General features: G+C 34.4%; 3 protein-coding genes across 3 annotated transcripts; all 3 read left to right on the top strand.

Moving 5' to 3' along the window:
• Window positions 1-72: 72 nt before the first annotated feature.
• Window positions 73-1,059, top strand: LOC111412893 (zinc finger MYM-type protein 1-like). Its single transcript, XM_023043761.1, has 2 exons — window positions 73-366; window positions 418-1,059. Exons 1-2 carry the CDS (start codon window positions 73-75, stop codon window positions 1,057-1,059), a joined length of 936 nt encoding a protein of 311 aa, XP_022899529.1.
• Window positions 1,060-4,224: 3,165 nt separating this feature from the next.
• LOC111412892 (protein FAR-RED IMPAIRED RESPONSE 1-like) lies at window positions 4,225-5,633 on the top strand. Its single transcript, XM_023043760.1, has 2 exons — window positions 4,225-5,502; window positions 5,586-5,633. The coding sequence occupies exons 1-2, from the start codon at window positions 4,225-4,227 to the stop codon at window positions 5,631-5,633; spliced, it is 1,326 nt and encodes a 441-aa protein (XP_022899528.1).
• A 6,828-nt stretch (window positions 5,634-12,461) lies between these two features.
• Window positions 12,462-17,173, top strand: LOC111411608 (ribose-phosphate pyrophosphokinase 1). Its single transcript, XM_023042126.1, has 9 exons — window positions 12,462-12,641; window positions 12,729-12,935; window positions 13,673-13,921; window positions 14,488-14,631; window positions 14,897-15,064; window positions 15,252-15,321; window positions 15,811-15,892; window positions 16,330-16,489; window positions 16,901-17,173. The coding sequence occupies exons 1-9, from the start codon at window positions 12,561-12,563 to the stop codon at window positions 16,937-16,939; spliced, it is 1,200 nt and encodes a 399-aa protein (XP_022897894.1). The 5' UTR covers window positions 12,462-12,560; the 3' UTR covers window positions 16,940-17,173.
• Window positions 17,174-17,386: the final 213 nt, after the last annotated feature.

The raw sequence follows: 17,386 nt of genomic DNA, 5'->3' as shown, positions 1-17,386 counted from the left end.
CAAGTTCGAACAAATTATCGAATCCGATTAAATGCTTCAATTGATTGTGTTCGATTTCTTCTACGACAAGGGATGGCATTTCGTGGACATGATGAATATGAAGATTCAAACAAACAAGGAAACTTTCTTGAACTATTGCATTGGTTGTGTGATCATAATCCTGAGATTAAGGCCGTTGCTTTGACAAATGCACCTGGAAAATTGAAATTAACATCACCAAGAGTGCAAAAAGATATTGTAAGTGCTATTGCTTCTGAATGTCTACATGTGATTATCGAAAATATTCGTGATAGTTTCTTCTCAATTTTAGTTGATAAATCTCGAGACATTTCTGTGAAAGAGCAAATGTCAGTTGTCATTCGTTATGTGAAGAATGGGTGTATATTGGAACATTTTATTGGTGTCATTCATGTTTAGAATACCACAGCTGCCTCACTTAAGGCTACAATTGATCAATTATTCTCAACGCATAGTTTAAGCATATCTAATTTGAGAGACCAGGGATATGATGGAGCTAGTAACATGCGAGGTGAGTATAATGGCCTCAAAGCACTTATTTTAAAAGAAAATTCAAGTGCTTACTATATTCATTGCTTTGCTCATCAACTTCAATTAGCTCTTGTAGCTGTGGCACAGAAACATCCGAAGATTGAAACTTTCTTCACTACAGTATATAGATTGGTGAATATTGTTGGAGGATCAGCTAAACGGAGTGATCTTATTCGAGAGAATCAAAGATTGAAAATTCTTGAATCACTCAGTATTGGTGAAATATCAAGCGGACGAGGTCTCAATCAAGAAATTACTCTTCAGCGTCCTGGGGATACACGTTGGGGCTCTCACTATAGTTGTTTAATTAACTTGATTACCATGTTTTCAACTATAGTCGAAGTCATTGAGATGATTGCTACTGATTCTACAAGTACCGGAACAAGAGGTGATGCATGCATTTCATTGGAGTTGATGTTAAGATTTGAATTTGCATTTAATCTATATCTCATGAAAAAGATTTTAGGGATTTCAAATGAATTGTCAAAAGCATTACAAAGAAAAGATTAAGATATTGTCAATGCTATGAAATTGGTGCAAATATGTAAAACACAACTCCAAACCATGAGAGATGGTGGATGGGATTCTTTTTTGGGAGTGATTTGTTCGTTTTGTGAAACTCACAAGATCAATGTTCTCGATATGGATGATATGTTCGTAACTGTAGGTCGTTCACGGCGTGAGATAGTGACAAATTTGCATCATTTTCGTGTGGAAATGTTTTATGCTGTCATTGATATGCAACTTCAAGAGTTGAATGATCGTTTTTCTGAAGCAAATAGTGACTTGCTTATTTGTGTTGCATGTTTATCTCCAAATAATTCATTTGCTGCTTTTCACAAGATCAAATTGATTCGACTATGTCAGTATTATCCGGTAGATTTTGATGCAGCAGATATCCTAGAACTTGATGATCAACTAGATACGTATATTATTGATATGCGCACTTTTGAAGACTTTGAAGAATTACAAGGCATTAGCGATCTTGCATGGAAGTTGGTTGTGAAGAATAAACATGAAGTGTATCCATTAGTCTACAAACTTGTGACACTAGCCTTAGTTCTTCCCGTGGCTACTGCTACAGTCGAGAGAGCATTTTCTACGATGACTTACGTAAAAAATCGTCTGCGCAATCGAATTGGAGATCAATGGTTGAATGATAGTTTGATTGCATATATTGAGAAAGATGTTTTTGATAAGATTGAAAATGATGTAATTATTGAACGTTATCAAAGTATGAGAACACGTAGAGAGCAATTGTAATAAGATATATCTTATTTTAATTTTTTCATCACTTTTTTAAAAGTTCGTTACTGACCCCCTAGTCTAAAATGTCTGCGTCCGCCCCTGATCACGCCCACTCCTACTCCCTACCCATTCGACCTTGTTTATAGGTTACTTTATTTAAAAAAAAAAAAAATCTGAATATACTTCCTAAAGTTGTGTATTTCTTATGTTTCCGAAAGTAAGTTTTGATTTTCAATCAAAATAAGTAACTTGCTTGCTTCTCAACTTTAATAAGGAAAGAAAAAAAAGATTCGAGGACTATTTCTAAGTGATCAACTTTTTGAACCGCAATGGATTTTGTCTTCAATCGGTAACTTTATTAAGGATCCGTAGATTTTATGAAAATGGAATTTTTTTATTTTTTAGAATTTGTGTTTAAAAAATAAGTAAAACTTACGAATTCAATGTGAAAAATATTTTATTCAAAAAATAAATGATTGAAAATAGATTTTGAAATAATAAATTTTAAATTATCCGTATCAAATATGAGTTGAATATGGTCATTTGATCATGCGAGATGGTTCTAGTACCTATTTTCTGGGAAATCTATGCAGAGTTGATTAGAAAGCCTAAAGTGTCTAATGGACTAAAAACTTTAATTAATAGTGTTTATTTAAATGACAATTCGATGAATTGAAATTCATGTAAAAAAATAAAAAGAGAGTATCGAAAGTAACTACAATCTATCCACTGGGGAAAGATCGTGACGTTCTGATCCTTTCTTTTAAAGGGTACATCCAATAATTTTGATTATTAAGGGTTAATGTTACCATTTGTCTACAATATAGTCTTATGCTACCTTTTAATCTCAACCGAACAATTTAGATCATGTTGGAAAAGCTTAAAAAGTTTACTTATAAGTAAATAAGCATATTTTAATATAAATGACTTTATGAAAATAATTTAGAATAATGCTAGTCGAACAGGCCCCCTCATACAAACTCAAAAACAGGCTTTCAAAATTTGCTTATGCGTCTTTGTCTTCTTGTGTTTTGGTGGGAAACAAAAAGAAAGGGAAAGAAAACACACGTGATTTGCGAGGGAAAACACAAGAGCTCTATGACATTTTCCTCTGTCTTCCTAAATTACTTTCCCCCGTCTTCCTAAATTACTTTCCCCTAAATAATTCTTTCAAAACAACCGGCAATATTTCTTTCAAAACCACCATCCCTTTCTGTAAATATGAACCATCCCTTTCTGTAAATACGAATTCAGCTCCGTCGAGAAATATATAAAGTCCGACAACGACCTCCCCGACCATTTGGCTACATTCTGGTGACCCTCTGAGACCCAACCTACCAAGATAAGAGTAAAAGGTCAGATTTTTCGAGAACCCGTTTGCGATTTTTGTTACTTTTTAATTTTTTTACTTTGATTATGGATTAACTTATGTCTTCATTCCTTGCGCTTAATCTCTGATTTATTTATGTGAAAAGTATAGCATGATGTACCAAAAAAACCCGCTCAATAGGTATAGTCGACTGAACACTGTAAACACTAGCACGGTAGTTTGCTGCTTTAGGAGCTGAAATTTGAGACTTTTTGGTTATTTCATTTTTGTTCAATCTAAAACTGGGGAAACTAAATCTTCTATCTTGTGGAATTTTTCTTGCTATTGTCAAATTTCAAGGAGGGATTCTCCTGCAAAAGTTGCTCTTTTTATCTGAATGTTGGAATGATGAATGCAAGAAAAAAAACCATGAAAATCACAGAAGTAATGTTCTTTTTCTTTCTTCCCTGCTATGCGGTTAAGTGGAAGGGAGGTGGATATGGCTTGATCCCAAGACCTCCAACTTTTCCTTGACTATTGAACATTTCTAATATCGAGGGATTATATGATCTTGAGATTTCCAAGCTTACTATTTGATTAGATCATGGAGTGTAGTTCATAATGTAATTGTGTTAGTGATGGTGAAAGGTTTTTCAATCACATTTTTTGCCCGTAAGAATTCATAAAGTTTTAACTTGATTTTCATGCTTTAACATTTGAGTATTAAATTTGAGTTTGAAGCTTGAAAACATAATGTTATTCATTTGTCTAGAATGACATGAAGTTCCCCGTTCAGTATAATATATCTCATTTGTATTTTGTATTTTTATTATTATTTCCTCCCATGACTCGATGTGTTAGCATTAATTGAGTTTGTGAGTGTCTTGACTGCTTGGTTTTATGCATATCCAGGAAGGAATAAATGATTTTTAGGAGTGGGCTTCAACTTATTTTTTGGTTTACTAATGCAGTTTGCATGGGTTGTTATACTTTTTTGGGCTGTAAACATTTGTGATATATGGACAACAACCTATTATTTAACTTTTTATATATGAATTGAAATAAATGAGGATATGAAGCAAATAGACTGCAATCCACACCAAAAAATTTGGTTGAATATGACTAATTTTATGTTATTCGCAGTAGGAAAAATCATGGACGACGGTGACGACAAGGATGACGATGCTTTGGAGCCATCTGAGAATGAAAATGTGACAGAGTCGATGAATGAAGTGGAAGGTGAAACCTCAAGGGGAGATGGCATAATTATACCCGAGGTGGGAATGTTGTTCAAAGCTAAACAAGATATGTATTATTTCTATAAGAGATATGCTTACGCAGTGGGTTTTCCAGTCAGGAAAAGGAATTCAAAAAAAGGGGACGATGGAGTTTTAAGATTCCTGACGTTGACATGTAGTCGCGAAGGTGGAAAAGTTGGTAATAGTAGCGGTTCTTTAAAGCCGCAACCAACAGTGAAGATGGGTTGTAAAGCAAGGATATCTGCATCTTGTGATTATCTGGGAAACTGGAGAATTAACACAGTAAACCTTGACCACAATCATGACACGAGTCCCTCTAAATCCAGGTTATATCGATGTAACAAACAATTGAGTGCAGCTATGAAACGGAAGCTTGAGGTAAATGATTTAGCAGGAATTAGGTTGCATAAAAGTTACAACTCAGCAGTTGTAGAAGAAGGTGGGTATGAAAACATGACTTGTACTAAAAAGGATTGTCAAAACTATATAGAACAAGTACGGAGATTACGACTTGGAGAAGGAGATGCTGCAGCAATTCAATCTTACTTTTCCAAGATGCAAGCTCAGTGCTCGAGATTTTACTGTAGTATTGATTTGGATGACGAGTCAAGGCTGAGAAATGTATTTTGGGCCGATAATCGGTATAGGCAAGCGTATAAGAAGTTCGGCGATGTTGTTTCGTTTGATACCACTTGTCTTACAAATAAGTATGTTATGCCGTTCGCCCCTTTTGTTGGGGTAAATCACCACGGACAATCGACACTACTTGGTTGTGGTCTAATATCAAATGAGAACACATTTACTTTTGTATGGTTATTCATAACATGGCTTGAATGCATGAACAATCGAGCTCCGCAAGATATCATTACCGATCAAGATAAGGCAATGCAAAATGCAATTGAGATAGTTTTTCCCAATACAAAACATAGATGGTGTCTGTGGCACATTTTGAAGAAGTTGCCAGAGAAGTTTGGCTACCACGAGGATAAGCATTCAATATTTGGGGCTATACACATATTGGTATATGATTCACAGTCCATTGAAGAATTCGAACACGGTTGGAGAATGATGATTGATTTGTATGGCTTGGTTGACAATGATTGGCTATCCGGATTATGGGATCATAGGCGTCGTTGGGTTCCTTGTTTTTTAAAAACCACATTTTAGGTTGGGATGTCAACTACACAGAGAAGTGAGAGTATGAATGCATTCTTTGACAGCTACGTGCATTCGAAAACCTCATTGAAGCAGTTTGTGGAACAGCGTGAGATACGAAGAGATGTGTAATAGTTTTGTGGAGGTGGTAAATCTTGCTGCAGATGATGAGCAGTGTTCGCGTTTGGTAATGGAATGGATAAAAGTTCAACGTGAAGAGCTTATGATTACGAAATCGTGTGCACGAAATAATCCTGTTTCACAAACAATCGCTCATGTGGAAGATCAATGCACTGACTTACCAAATACCGCCAATGTGAGCGCATTAGATCCGAAGTCGACTCGAAGAAAGGGAGCGCCAAGGAAACTTAGAAGAAAAAGCCCACTAGAGATTGCATCAAAGAAAGCGAAGGTATGTTGGATTGAGTAATTTCTGAACAAGCCCACTATTTTGAAATATAAATTAAGATTATCTTTTATCCACATGCAGCCCGGTTCGACATCGAGCACTTGTAGAAGACCGAGAGCAAGCCAAACAAATATTAGTGATGGAGGAATCAACGTCGAGTCACCTCAACAACAACAACAATGTGTGTCGACACCAATGATCTTCTCCATTCCACAGTACTCCATCCCCATGCCATTCTCTGTCTCCCAACATTTATCAGCTGCACATTTCATCCATCTGACATCGGCCAACTTTATGTACACTTCGCAAGGTATTCAAGTTTCTCTTACACATGAATTAAAACTTCGTTTCATAAGGATTGACTCATTACTCATTTTGGCTTGTCTGTTAATGCAGGTGACTGTATGCCGTTATACTATCCAAGCTTACCGGACGAAGACAGAAGAAGCTCGTGACTAGATCTTTATTGACCTTTGATGATTTTTAACTTAGTGAGTTTGGAGGAGTTTGTCATTTTTATGCATTACTATGACCGATGAAGTTAGTGGATTTTAGAATTGTTGTTGGACATTGTTTTGTCGTATTTATACTGTTCAACTTATAGTGGTGAGTTTTTTCTTCTTCTTTTTTTCTTTTTTTTTATAGTGCATTATACAGGCATGCTTATGGAAGTAGTGGAATGTTGGGATGAATTTTGTGGAACTATTTTTAGAGTTGAATTTGACAGATTGTATTTTGGTTTCAGAATGATTTTTTCGATTCTTTTCTTGGTTTGCATTATGGCGCAGCTTGGTATTTGTGGATTTGGTTCCTTGCGAACTGAAGATTACTTGAATGTCATGTTTATGAATAATGCTAGTCGACTTGACTGTACCAAAACTCAAACTTTCCGTTGTTCAATGTATAACTGAAATTGCATTAGTTTTCCTCCCCTGAAGACATGTGGAGCTTTGTTGCTGGTGATGAAATATTTTTGGTTGAGTAGCTTGTTTTTGGAAATCTGGCTAGAAGAGAAGTCTATTGGTTAGTTCAAAGTTATGTTACAACACAATCTTTGGGTGATCCTTTAATATTTGTCCCTTATTTGATTAGTATTCTACATAACAGGGATTAATAATTCTCGTAATTTTCGGCTTTCGTTTTACTTACAAAACCATACAGCATGAGCTACATGATATGGGCTAAACAAGATTATGCATACATAATTTAGACAAATACATAGAAATGTTTCAAATTACTTCCTAAAACCAAAGTTGAGATAACAATATATTCTCATACATAATTTAAGACTACAAGATTTCATAATGAAACTTAATAGTACAAGGGTACGAATACATAGAAATGTTTCTACAAAAAACCCGTTCGATCACTATCTTCTAATCAAGCTAGCTGTTTCCCTTTCGCATTTCCTTGGGCGCTCATTTTTTCAGTCCGAATCGTCATGTTCACGGAAATCTGGAGCTCGTCCTCATCACTAATTTGAACTCGAGATTGGAACGAACGGGACATTTCTTCCACTGTTTCAGTCTTCACAGGGTTAATAAGTTTCGCACTATTGCCTGTAGATGGACCGCTCGATTTTTCTTTTATAACCCAGTCCCAAAATCCACAATTGTTACTGCAGCAAAGGAATAATTTCCCTTTGGATTCACCCTCCTTCTCCACTACAAAACATTTCTCAAATCCATTCTTACATAGTGTGCAACTACGTTTTGTTGGGCACTCGGTGAAGAAGTGATCTTTCGCCCTACAACTGTGACATATTCCTCTGTTCGTTCTGGGCATTTAGGATGGGAATCAACGACCAACAACAAAGGTAAAGTTAGCAACCTAACAATTCAATATACTTCCAAATTCACCTGTGGCTTTTAGGAGGTAAATCAAACACGTTCCAGCCACCATTTTTCTCCATGGCTTGCAATTCTAGTGCCATTGCAAAATTTAATGGGTTCCAAATTAACAAATCTCGTATCAAAAAATAAAAAATAAAAAAAAATCATAACAATCAAGACTTACTTACAGCTCTCGGTGGTGCCCAGAAAGACACTCACAAACTCAATTAATCAACAAAAATACCAAATGGGTTCTCAAAAATTTCCAAACTAACAAATGTGCAATCAAAGTAAAAAAATTCCATAGTAACAATAATCCCAAACGGATTCTCAAAAAATCCCAAACCATAAGAATAAACATAAAAACTGCCGAAAATACATGTAAAGAGAAGTGTAGAGATTGCAAAGCACAACTGCCGAAAATTCAATAAACAGGACTGATAACACACATTCAAGACCCGCACACAAATATGTTAGCAAAGGCGAAACTAATATGGAACTCATTCAAGTTTGCGCACAAATTTGTCGGAAGCCCTATTTCAAGATGATGAAATAGACAGCGTCCTACCTGAGACCAGCTGAAAAATGATATTACTTTTGTGAGAAGCCGGGACGGAGACCACATCGGCCTGTTTTTTTATGGCGGTAATTTTTCGGCCACGTTGCAGAGCTCACAAAGTAACGGGGCAGAGCCAACTACGGTCAAAGATGAAGGTGGTGTCGACGGGGACCATATATGGAAGATCGAAGATGGTGGTGGTTTCGGAGGATTTGATTTGGGGGTTTTCTTTCTCCCAAACTTCAGATAGCTAGTGGAGAGACGGTTACATGTTTTTTGTGTGGGTCTGCTGGTGAAATTTCAAACTCAAATGATGTCATTTTTATTTTTTTTTGCTCTTTTCTCAACACGGCACGTGTATCTGTTTTTTAGTCGGTCATTGAGGCTGGCTCAGTAGCAGAATTGAATAATTTATCCCATGGGAAATTCTTCAAGTGAGAGACCAAATGCCACTTCATACTAGTTGTAAATAATGTCTATTTTGAATTTTATTATATAAATATACCATTTTTTCTTCAAAAATATTATTAAATTCATCCTTTCTTTTTGCATGAGAATGCCGAATCATTTAGGTATTCTCATCAGATTAGGTAAAATTGACGGATTTACCAAAAATCATAGTTCTAATGATGAGGAAGTATCGAAGATAAGTGTATTGATTTGAACAATGTTTAATTCCTTTCAAGTCAATGTACAAGGACTATGTGACGACCCTGCAATTTGTGCTTTTTCTCAAAATTTGAATTTTTTATTTGTTGATTGTAGGCGAGGATATTGTATACTTAAATATATCTAAGCAGAAGATTACAATTGCCCTTTTGCGCAGAAAAATAGAAGTTTACAATTTCACTATGAAATCAATTAAATTTGTAGTAGATGATCGGGCGCCCTTGCACTGAAGATTAACGGGCTAAGCGACCTGCCTTTGCGATTTCACTCTAAAATCAATTAAACTTGTAGTAGATGATCATTACTTGTTAATTTTTGTAAATAAAAAAAAAACAAATAAATAATCCAACTGTAAACACTAGATTAGTCTCTATTGCTTTGGATTTAATTTATTCTTATTCGATTGTAAGTGTACGTAAAATCAATTATAATATGAAGTAGTAAAACAGAAGTAACGGAAGAAACAAAACATTCAATCCCGTTTATTTATTTATGTATTCTACATATGCTTTAAAAGCTACAATAGATTGAGATATTACGTGATTATTGACAAAAGCATAAGCTCGCTAGCTTGCTTTTGGCGTCCCACTCAACTATTTACGAAGAACTTGAACAAAATGTTAGTGATGTTCGTATTAATCTTTCCCATTTCTTCATTTCATGGCAAATAATAACAATTCGATCTTCACTTATAAATTTTAAATAATATCTTCACTTGGAATTATAACTAAAAACGAGTCTTTTCTCAAAAGAAGGTGGTAGAAAAAAATTTCTAAAGGAGAACATGGGGCCCTTAGCCAAATATTCACTTTTAAATGAAACTACCGATAATACTCCTAATATTACGATTTTCTATAAAACGCAACCTTTACTTCGTTATAGGGTTGGACATGGTCCAGTTCGATTTGATTTTAACGAGAATCGAATTGGACTCGGAATTATGAGTTATTTAGCCCTTGTTCGAGCCACATTATTTTCATAATAATACATTTTTGAATAGTGTATTGATGAAAAATGTGTAGTTAAAAAATAAAGAAAAATTTTGTATTTGCGTGTAATATTATTTTATTGAAATGATGTAAAATCACTGTTTAAAAATGTATTTTTTTTAAATGTGGATCAAACACTTAGTAAGTGAACCGTCCGATCCAAATTTAATTATGGAACCGTTCGAATTCGATTCCATTCGATTCAATTCGATTCGGTTCGGCTCCATTCGATTCCTGGATTTCGTACTATACTTAATTTTTTTAATATTTACAAAAATACATTAATTCAACTAATGACATGTTCAATTTTAACTTTTACAAAATAACGTAATTCAATCTTATGTGTATTTTGTGTCCCTCTTTGTTAAGTTTTTTTATATATTTGATTGTTAAATCGCAAGAAGAGGAAGATGGTGAGCTCACAATAATTAAGAAAGGCGTCAAATTTCAATTTGTTTTCTACAGAACGATAAAAACGACACTAGATAAAATAACTAATATGAGAAAAACTTAAGTCAATTTGATTAAATTGAGATTGGACTGAAAATTAGAAATAGAGAAATCATATTTTTGGATTTGAGCTAAATTAATTAGTTAGTAAATTTTATCTAGAAAAAAATAAAATAATTTAGCTTATAAATAAATTAATTAAAAAATTCAGTTAAATTCGGGTCTGATTCGATTTGAAAATTTTGTCCAGCCTACTTAGTTCATGTTTAGTGAGGATTAAAAAATTAAAATTTTAGTAAATTTTGACTAAAATTGATTAAATATATTATCGTCTTGTTGAAAAATTGGAAACCCAATGAAATATGTTATTTAAAATTAATTATTAATTTTGACTTAAATTAAAATCTAGATTTTAGTTAATACCAAAGTAACCAAACGGGGGATGCAGAGCTTTCTGAGACAAATATTGAAACTTCCCAAAAAAGATTCATCATTATTTGGTGGATGCACAACTTTTGAGCAAGTATTGAAAGCTTCCAATGGAATATTTATTTTGGGTAATTGGCACAAAACGTCTCTACCTTTCAAGTCTATTGTGAAAAACGTCCCTACCTTTCATTTTTTGGCATTTTTGCCCTCATTTCAACCTTTCTTTGCGCTGGACGTCCTTCGGTCCATATTCCGTCAATTTTTCCGTTAAACATTCGGGTAATTAGCACAAAACGTCCCTATCTTTCAATTCTATTGTGGAAAACGTCCCTACTTTTCATTTTTTGGTATTTTTGCCCTCATTTCAACCTTTCTTTGCGCTGGACGTCCTTCCGTCCATATTCCATCAGTTTTTCCGTTAATTAAATACAAAAATACATTTTTCTTTCCATAAACAAGGGTAAAATTGTCCTCACCCACTTCACCCCTTTTTCCCGCCATCAACTTAGTCCATAAGTAACAGTAGCAGCAACATGAATCTGAAAATACTTTAAATGATTAAGTTAAATAAAGAAAAAATATCGTGAACACATTATATTTCACAATTCCACAACTACTGTTGCTGTCATCTTGTGTCACTGAAAAAATTTAGAAAGACATATTAAATGGGTAGTCAATTTATAATGAGTCAATTTAAAATGAGCCATTCATCTTCTCCATTGAACCAAAAAGAGCCATTTATAATGATATCGTGAAAACTTTTTACAAAATTTAGTGATCATCTGGGTTATTAACTCATAAAGATTTGTTGCAATGGAATTTCTAAAAATAAGAAGGCAATGAAGTTAATAATAATAAATGGAGCGCTCTATTTCCTAGCATCATTGGATAATTTAGAAAGATAGAATTTCGAATTCTTAGGGAAAGTCATTTATCCATCTTAATTAAGGAAAATAAATAGCAAGACTTATGAGCGATATTGGATATTCATAGAGCTTTACAAATGAGATTAGGGCGACATTTTGAGGCTATAATTTGTGGAAGCTAATTTTCTACTAAGAAAAAGGAACATAAGTGAAAATTCTAAATCGAGCCTTGCTTAACAATTATCATTTTCTGCTATACATACCCAATATCGAAATAATGCATACATCATGACAAGAAAATGGTTGTGCGGACCATCTTGCTAATACAAGAGAGATGCAAGAAGAAAGCACGATCAACATCCAGGAATTCCTTAAATATTTTGCTTTTTTGCATACAATGGGACGATGGTTTTATAAGGAGTTATTGAGTATTTTTATTTTTCCAATGTACCAAAAAAGAGTAAAGGAACTATTAACTTAAAAAAAAAAAAAAAAGACGAAGAAGAAGAAGAAGAAAGGTACTTCAAAATTATGCAAAGACATTTAGCCTCGATTTGACAATTATTATTTGAGGAAAATAGAGTTTTTGATGGTGATTTTTGAAAGGTGCTATTAAAAATAAAAAAAATTAAATTTACGTGCAAAATATTGTATTGTGTGAATATGTAATTAAAAATGATTCATGGAAAAAAGAGTCCGTTTAGTGGTTTCCTGCCAAACGTGGCGCTGAGATACTTACGAAGTTGCTAAAACCCTAACCCCTGAATTATGTAGGAGTACGACTAAAGAAAACCCAAATCTTAGGAAGCTGAACTAATTCCCACAAGTATAGTAAATATGGCCTCTTTGGCCTTCTTTGGTAGTCTTGTAATTCCCCACAGAAACCCCGCTTCCACTCATGATGCGTCCTCATTATTCGTAAGACCTTACTCTCTTGATTTCACACACACACACATTCGTATGTACTCGTTTTGATCCTTTTTTTTTTTTTTTTTCGCTCTGTAGAGGTGTAACAGTGTAGCGGAGCCATTGAAGTACAAGGACAATGGGAAACCAGGCAGCTTGCCCAATAGCATTAGCAGTGATTATGGACAAGTAGCGTCGATTCCAAGCTTCTTGACCACTCGTCAATTATATGAAAGAATCCCAGTTCAGAAAAATGACACCCGGCTTCGAATTTTCTCGGGCACTGCTAACCCTTCTTTGTCACAGGTTTCTGCTGCTAAATTCGTTTAACATATTTTCCGCATGCCTGTGGATTAAAATAATTCTGGTTGATTTGAATTAATAAGGGTGTCCAAATAAAGAAGTGATAAATATGAATACTTGATAATATTGAGAAATGGTTCAACCCATGGAGTCATAATAGATCTAGAAATTAGTTTTATCTTTGGTAATGTATTAAAAAAACCTCAACAAATTCGATTTCCGTGAAAAATATTTGTTATTCATGAAAATGAAATATATTTGGACTTTTTCTAAGCATCGAGGCCTTGTTTGGTTTGGATTACATGACTTAGCGGTAAATCAGTTTCAAAATATAGGCTAAGTCTTTGGGTAATGTTATGATTTTGGTTATTATTTATTAATACAGCAAAGTACATAAAAAAATTTGGTTGTTGTCGTATGTTCACAATTGAATTTACAAATGATCATGATCATGATCATGATCATGATATTATAATAAAAACACATTCTTAGGATCTATTTGCTTTTGATATGATCCTGATCATAATATTGCCCAAATTAATCTGCGGTTTTTGATAAGTCGTTTGTTGTGCCCAATGTTTAGCTGATATTTGTAATTCTGTTGAAGGGAATCATATTTTTATATATTATTGTAATTTTATTATTTGATGTGTAAAGGTATTGTGGTACTATATCGCACTTTTTCTTTTCCTCTCTCTCTCTCTCTTTTATTTTATTTTACGGAAATGTGTCTTTTACAGGAAATTGCGTGTTATATGGGTCTGGAGCTTGGAAAAATTAAGATAAAACGATTTGCTGATGGAGAGATTTATGTTCAACTACAAGAGAGTGTTAGAGGGTGTGATGTATATCTTGTGCAGCCCACCTGTCCTCCGGCAAATGAAAATCTTATGGAGCTCTTGATAATGATTGATGCTTGTCGAAGAGCATCAGCCAAAAATATTACTGCTGTTATTCCTTATTTTGGATATGCTAGAGCTGATCGAAAGGTATGTTATCTCAGCTTTGAGTTGATTTAAGTAAACCCAGTTCTCACATCAAAATTTTGATTTAAAATAATAACCTTTTCTGGTAATCTCAAAATTACAGAATGATCCATTTTAAATAGGTAACACTACAATCCGCTTGCCCTGATCCTTCTGTTTTCCCCTGCTAAATGAGACATCATGACGCAGCTTATAGGTTTCTACTTGAAAACGCTGATTTTGTTGACTCGCATTGAGTCTTTTTATCAAAATTGATGAATTCTTAATGGATATACAACGAAACTATGCAAATATTGGTAAACATCCACATGCTTCAGGTCTTCACTTTTACTTTTTCTTCCAGAGTGTTTTCACTTTAAAATTTCCAAAGAAAAAAATTCTTAAACTAAAAACAATTAGATGCCAAATGATAAAAATAATCTCAAGTTTTATTAGGTATAATTTCACCTTTATTTCATTGACAATTGGCCTCCACCTGAATGAATTTGGCTGTTGAGTGTTAGTTTTCTTTGTTTTAGTACTTCAATTTCCTATTTGCTTTTCTTTATGAACATTTGCTTCCACGATAGACACAAGGGCGCGAGTCAATAGCAGCCAAACTTGTGGCTAATCTGATTACCGAAGCTGGTGCAGACAGGGTTCTTGCCTGTGACCTTCATTCTGGTCAGTCCATGGGATATTTTGACATTCCAGTGGATCATGTACATGGTCAGGTAAAATACCTTGAGATGTTTGTTCCCATTACATATACAGAAGCTAACACTGGCATAATTTCTGTGAGTTTTGGTGTAATATTGACACAAGAAAATTTGGAAGCTGATGAATTGAAGATTGGCGAATGGGGCTGACTTAATTGTCTTTATATTGCATTTCTACTTGCAATCTTACTTCAAAAAGTTGCACTGGTTTTCCATTGTTCGCCTATTTTGAAATTATTTGTTTATTATTACTATTTTTCTTTGGAATATTTGCAAGTAGCCTGTCATACTTGATTACCTTGCCAGCAAGGCCATATGTTCTGATGATCTAGTTGTGGTCTCACCGGATGTTGGTGGGGTTGCTAGAGCGAGAGCTTTTGCCAAAAAGTTGTCTGATGCACCTCTTGCAATTGTTGATAAAAGGCGTCATGCGCATAATGTTGCTGAGGTGAAGTCCTCGAAACTGAATGTAACTCTCAGTTATTTGATGACTCAGGTCTTTCAATCACATAATATCTCAGCATTGATTGAAAGCATTTATGGTTGTTTCTAGGTGTTAATGTACCTGATATCTGGTATGATGTATTTTGTGCCTATAACCACCAATGGGTTAAGATACTATTTGGATTCTGCAGGTGATGAATTTGATTGGTGATGTGAGGGGAAAAGTAGCAGTTATGGTGGATGACATGATTGATACTGCTGGTAAATTTTTTTCTTTATGATCCACTTATTCTTTCACAATCTTGAATAATAGTTAATCAAACAGCTGCAGCCTGGGCATACAAATATTGATGCTACACTGCAAATTCTATATTGAAATCAAGATCAAAAACTGAAAAGGATAAACTTTTTGTAATCATATAAACAGCTGTACGCAAATAAATTCCTTTTTAACTATATTTCCAATTCAATCTTTTTTCTCCGCCAGGGGAAAAATAAGAATACATCTACATACAGCACTGTCAATTTTGGCGAGACTGGTTCGCCATTGTCCCCCTAATCAGTAAAACATCAACCCTTAGAGCTGTAAATTATTTTCAGGTTTCTTCATCAGAAGACATGTAAATCAATTGCTCAACTTCCAATTTTTTGTCTCCATTTGGAGGGTTGTTATGTACAGCCCCTGCTAGCACTTTTGTCCTAATCAGTCTATCGTATTTGGGTATCGTACTTACCAGCAGATGGTTACAGGAACCATTGCAAAAGGAGCAGCTTTGTTGCATCAAGAAGGAGCTAGGGAAGTTTATGCTTGCAGCACTCATGCTGTTTTCAGGTACTAAAATCCATTATTGTTCGCAATGCTTCATCAGTTATGTTTTTTTAGTTATATTAGTGGAAGCTAAAATATCTTCTCATTGGAATATTTGCCTGACTGAAAGTACGGTGCCTTTTTAGTAATGATGAAAAATTTACTTCTCAGTTACATTTTACCTTCCCAGATTGTAGAGTCACCTGATCCCTACATTTAATGAAAATTAAGCGTTAGATCATTGAGCTACTCGATCATTTCATTGGCCTGGTTCAGGGCAAGATCATAAATTTTATACTTCGGCCAATGGTGTCGTGGCTTTTTATTCTTTTGGAGCAACATTTCCATATCCATAATCTATACTTAACAAATTGTGCCAATCTCCACTTTGCTCATACTGAATCAAGTATAATACTTTTTAGTATATTGTTTACTCAATACACGTGTTAAACTTTTTGCAGTCCTCCTGCAATTGAGCGGTTATCAAGTGGCCTATTCCAAGAGGTTATCATAACAAACACTATTCCAGTAGCAGAAAAGAACTATTTTTCCCAGCTTACGATCTTATCTGTGGCAAACCTCCTGGGTGAGACCATATGGCGGGTGCATGACGATTGTGCTGTAAGTAGCTTTCACTTAAATCTAACTGGCACTTCTATATGACTCTTGGCTGTAGAAATATGAGAATTTAATGCAAAATAAATGAATTAAAGAAGAGAATAGACAGTAATGGTATTTGCATTTTTCTCTGTTTTATTCTTGCCATTTTTTGACAAGAAGATGCTTGTGATATAAATTGTAAGGGATGTCCTCTGTGGAAGTCTCGAATAACAGATCTATTTCCCCAACAAATTGGATAAATAAAATGCATGTGAAGAAGAGACGAAACGGAATTGTGATTAAGGTTTTCTGCTGCCATATTAATCCTCACTTTCCTCGTAAAATATAAAGATGTCATCGAGCTTAGATTGAATTGTTGGACTATATATTTGACTTAATTTTCTTGCCACTCATTTGACTTTCCCATTTCAGGGTGGATTTGAACCCTATTCGAGCTTGGGCATTGATTGATGAATTTTTCAATGCTGCCGTCCCTGCATTGACTGTCATTTTGCTCACCTGAAAGCAGCCATTTGAGTCTGAAATAAGTCACTCTTTTCTTTCAATAATTTTTTACCCTTGTACAAATGTGCTATACAAGATCTTCATAGATGCATGTTACAGAGTGGAATTTTATTTATATCAAATCTTTCAGTGACTTGTTATCTTTATATAAACAATCTTCTAAAGGCTATTGTTTACGTATGCCATCTTGAATTCTTTATATGCATATATGGTTTTACGAAGCATATATTTTTGGTTTGAGTTTACAGTCATGAGTCAATCATATGGATGGCCGGAGTCATATATGCTAGTTTGGTTTAGTGCCGAAGTCAAGGTTTTGCACAACGTTTTTGTCTGATGGGGTATTCAATATAAAGGTTAAACTCTGAACCGTGTAAAAATATATTTTGTTTC

This window comes from Olea europaea, chromosome 16 (assembly GCF_002742605.1).
Source record: "Olea europaea var. sylvestris chromosome 16, O_europaea_v1, whole genome shotgun sequence".
Classification (NCBI taxonomy): Eukaryota; Viridiplantae; Streptophyta; class Magnoliopsida; order Lamiales; family Oleaceae; genus Olea; species Olea europaea.
Note: the sequence above shows the minus strand (reverse complement) of the source record. Positions and strands in the feature narration are given on the sequence as shown.

Excerpts from the sequence above, each read along its gene's own strand:
- LOC111411608 (XM_023042126.1), top strand. The coding sequence starts at position 12,561 with ATGGCCTCTTTGGCCTTCTTTGGTAGTCTTGTAATTCCCCACAGAAAC. Across the intron at positions 12,642-12,728 it reads ATGATGCGTCCTCATTATTC|AGGTGTAACAGTGTAGCGGA; the intron begins GTAAGACCTTAC and ends TTCGCTCTGTAG. Across the intron at positions 12,936-13,672 it reads CTAACCCTTCTTTGTCACAG|GAAATTGCGTGTTATATGGG; the intron begins GTTTCTGCTGCT and ends TGTCTTTTACAG.
- LOC111412892 (XM_023043760.1), top strand. The coding sequence starts at position 4,225 with ATGACTAATTTTATGTTATTCGCAGTAGGAAAAATCATGGACGACGGT. Across the intron at positions 5,503-5,585 it reads GGGATCATAGGCGTCGTTGG|CTACGTGCATTCGAAAACCT; the intron begins GTTCCTTGTTTT and ends ATTCTTTGACAG.
- LOC111412893 (XM_023043761.1), top strand. The coding sequence starts at position 73 with ATGGCATTTCGTGGACATGATGAATATGAAGATTCAAACAAACAAGGA. Across the intron at positions 367-417 it reads TGTCAGTTGTCATTCGTTAT|AATACCACAGCTGCCTCACT; the intron begins GTGAAGAATGGG and ends ATTCATGTTTAG.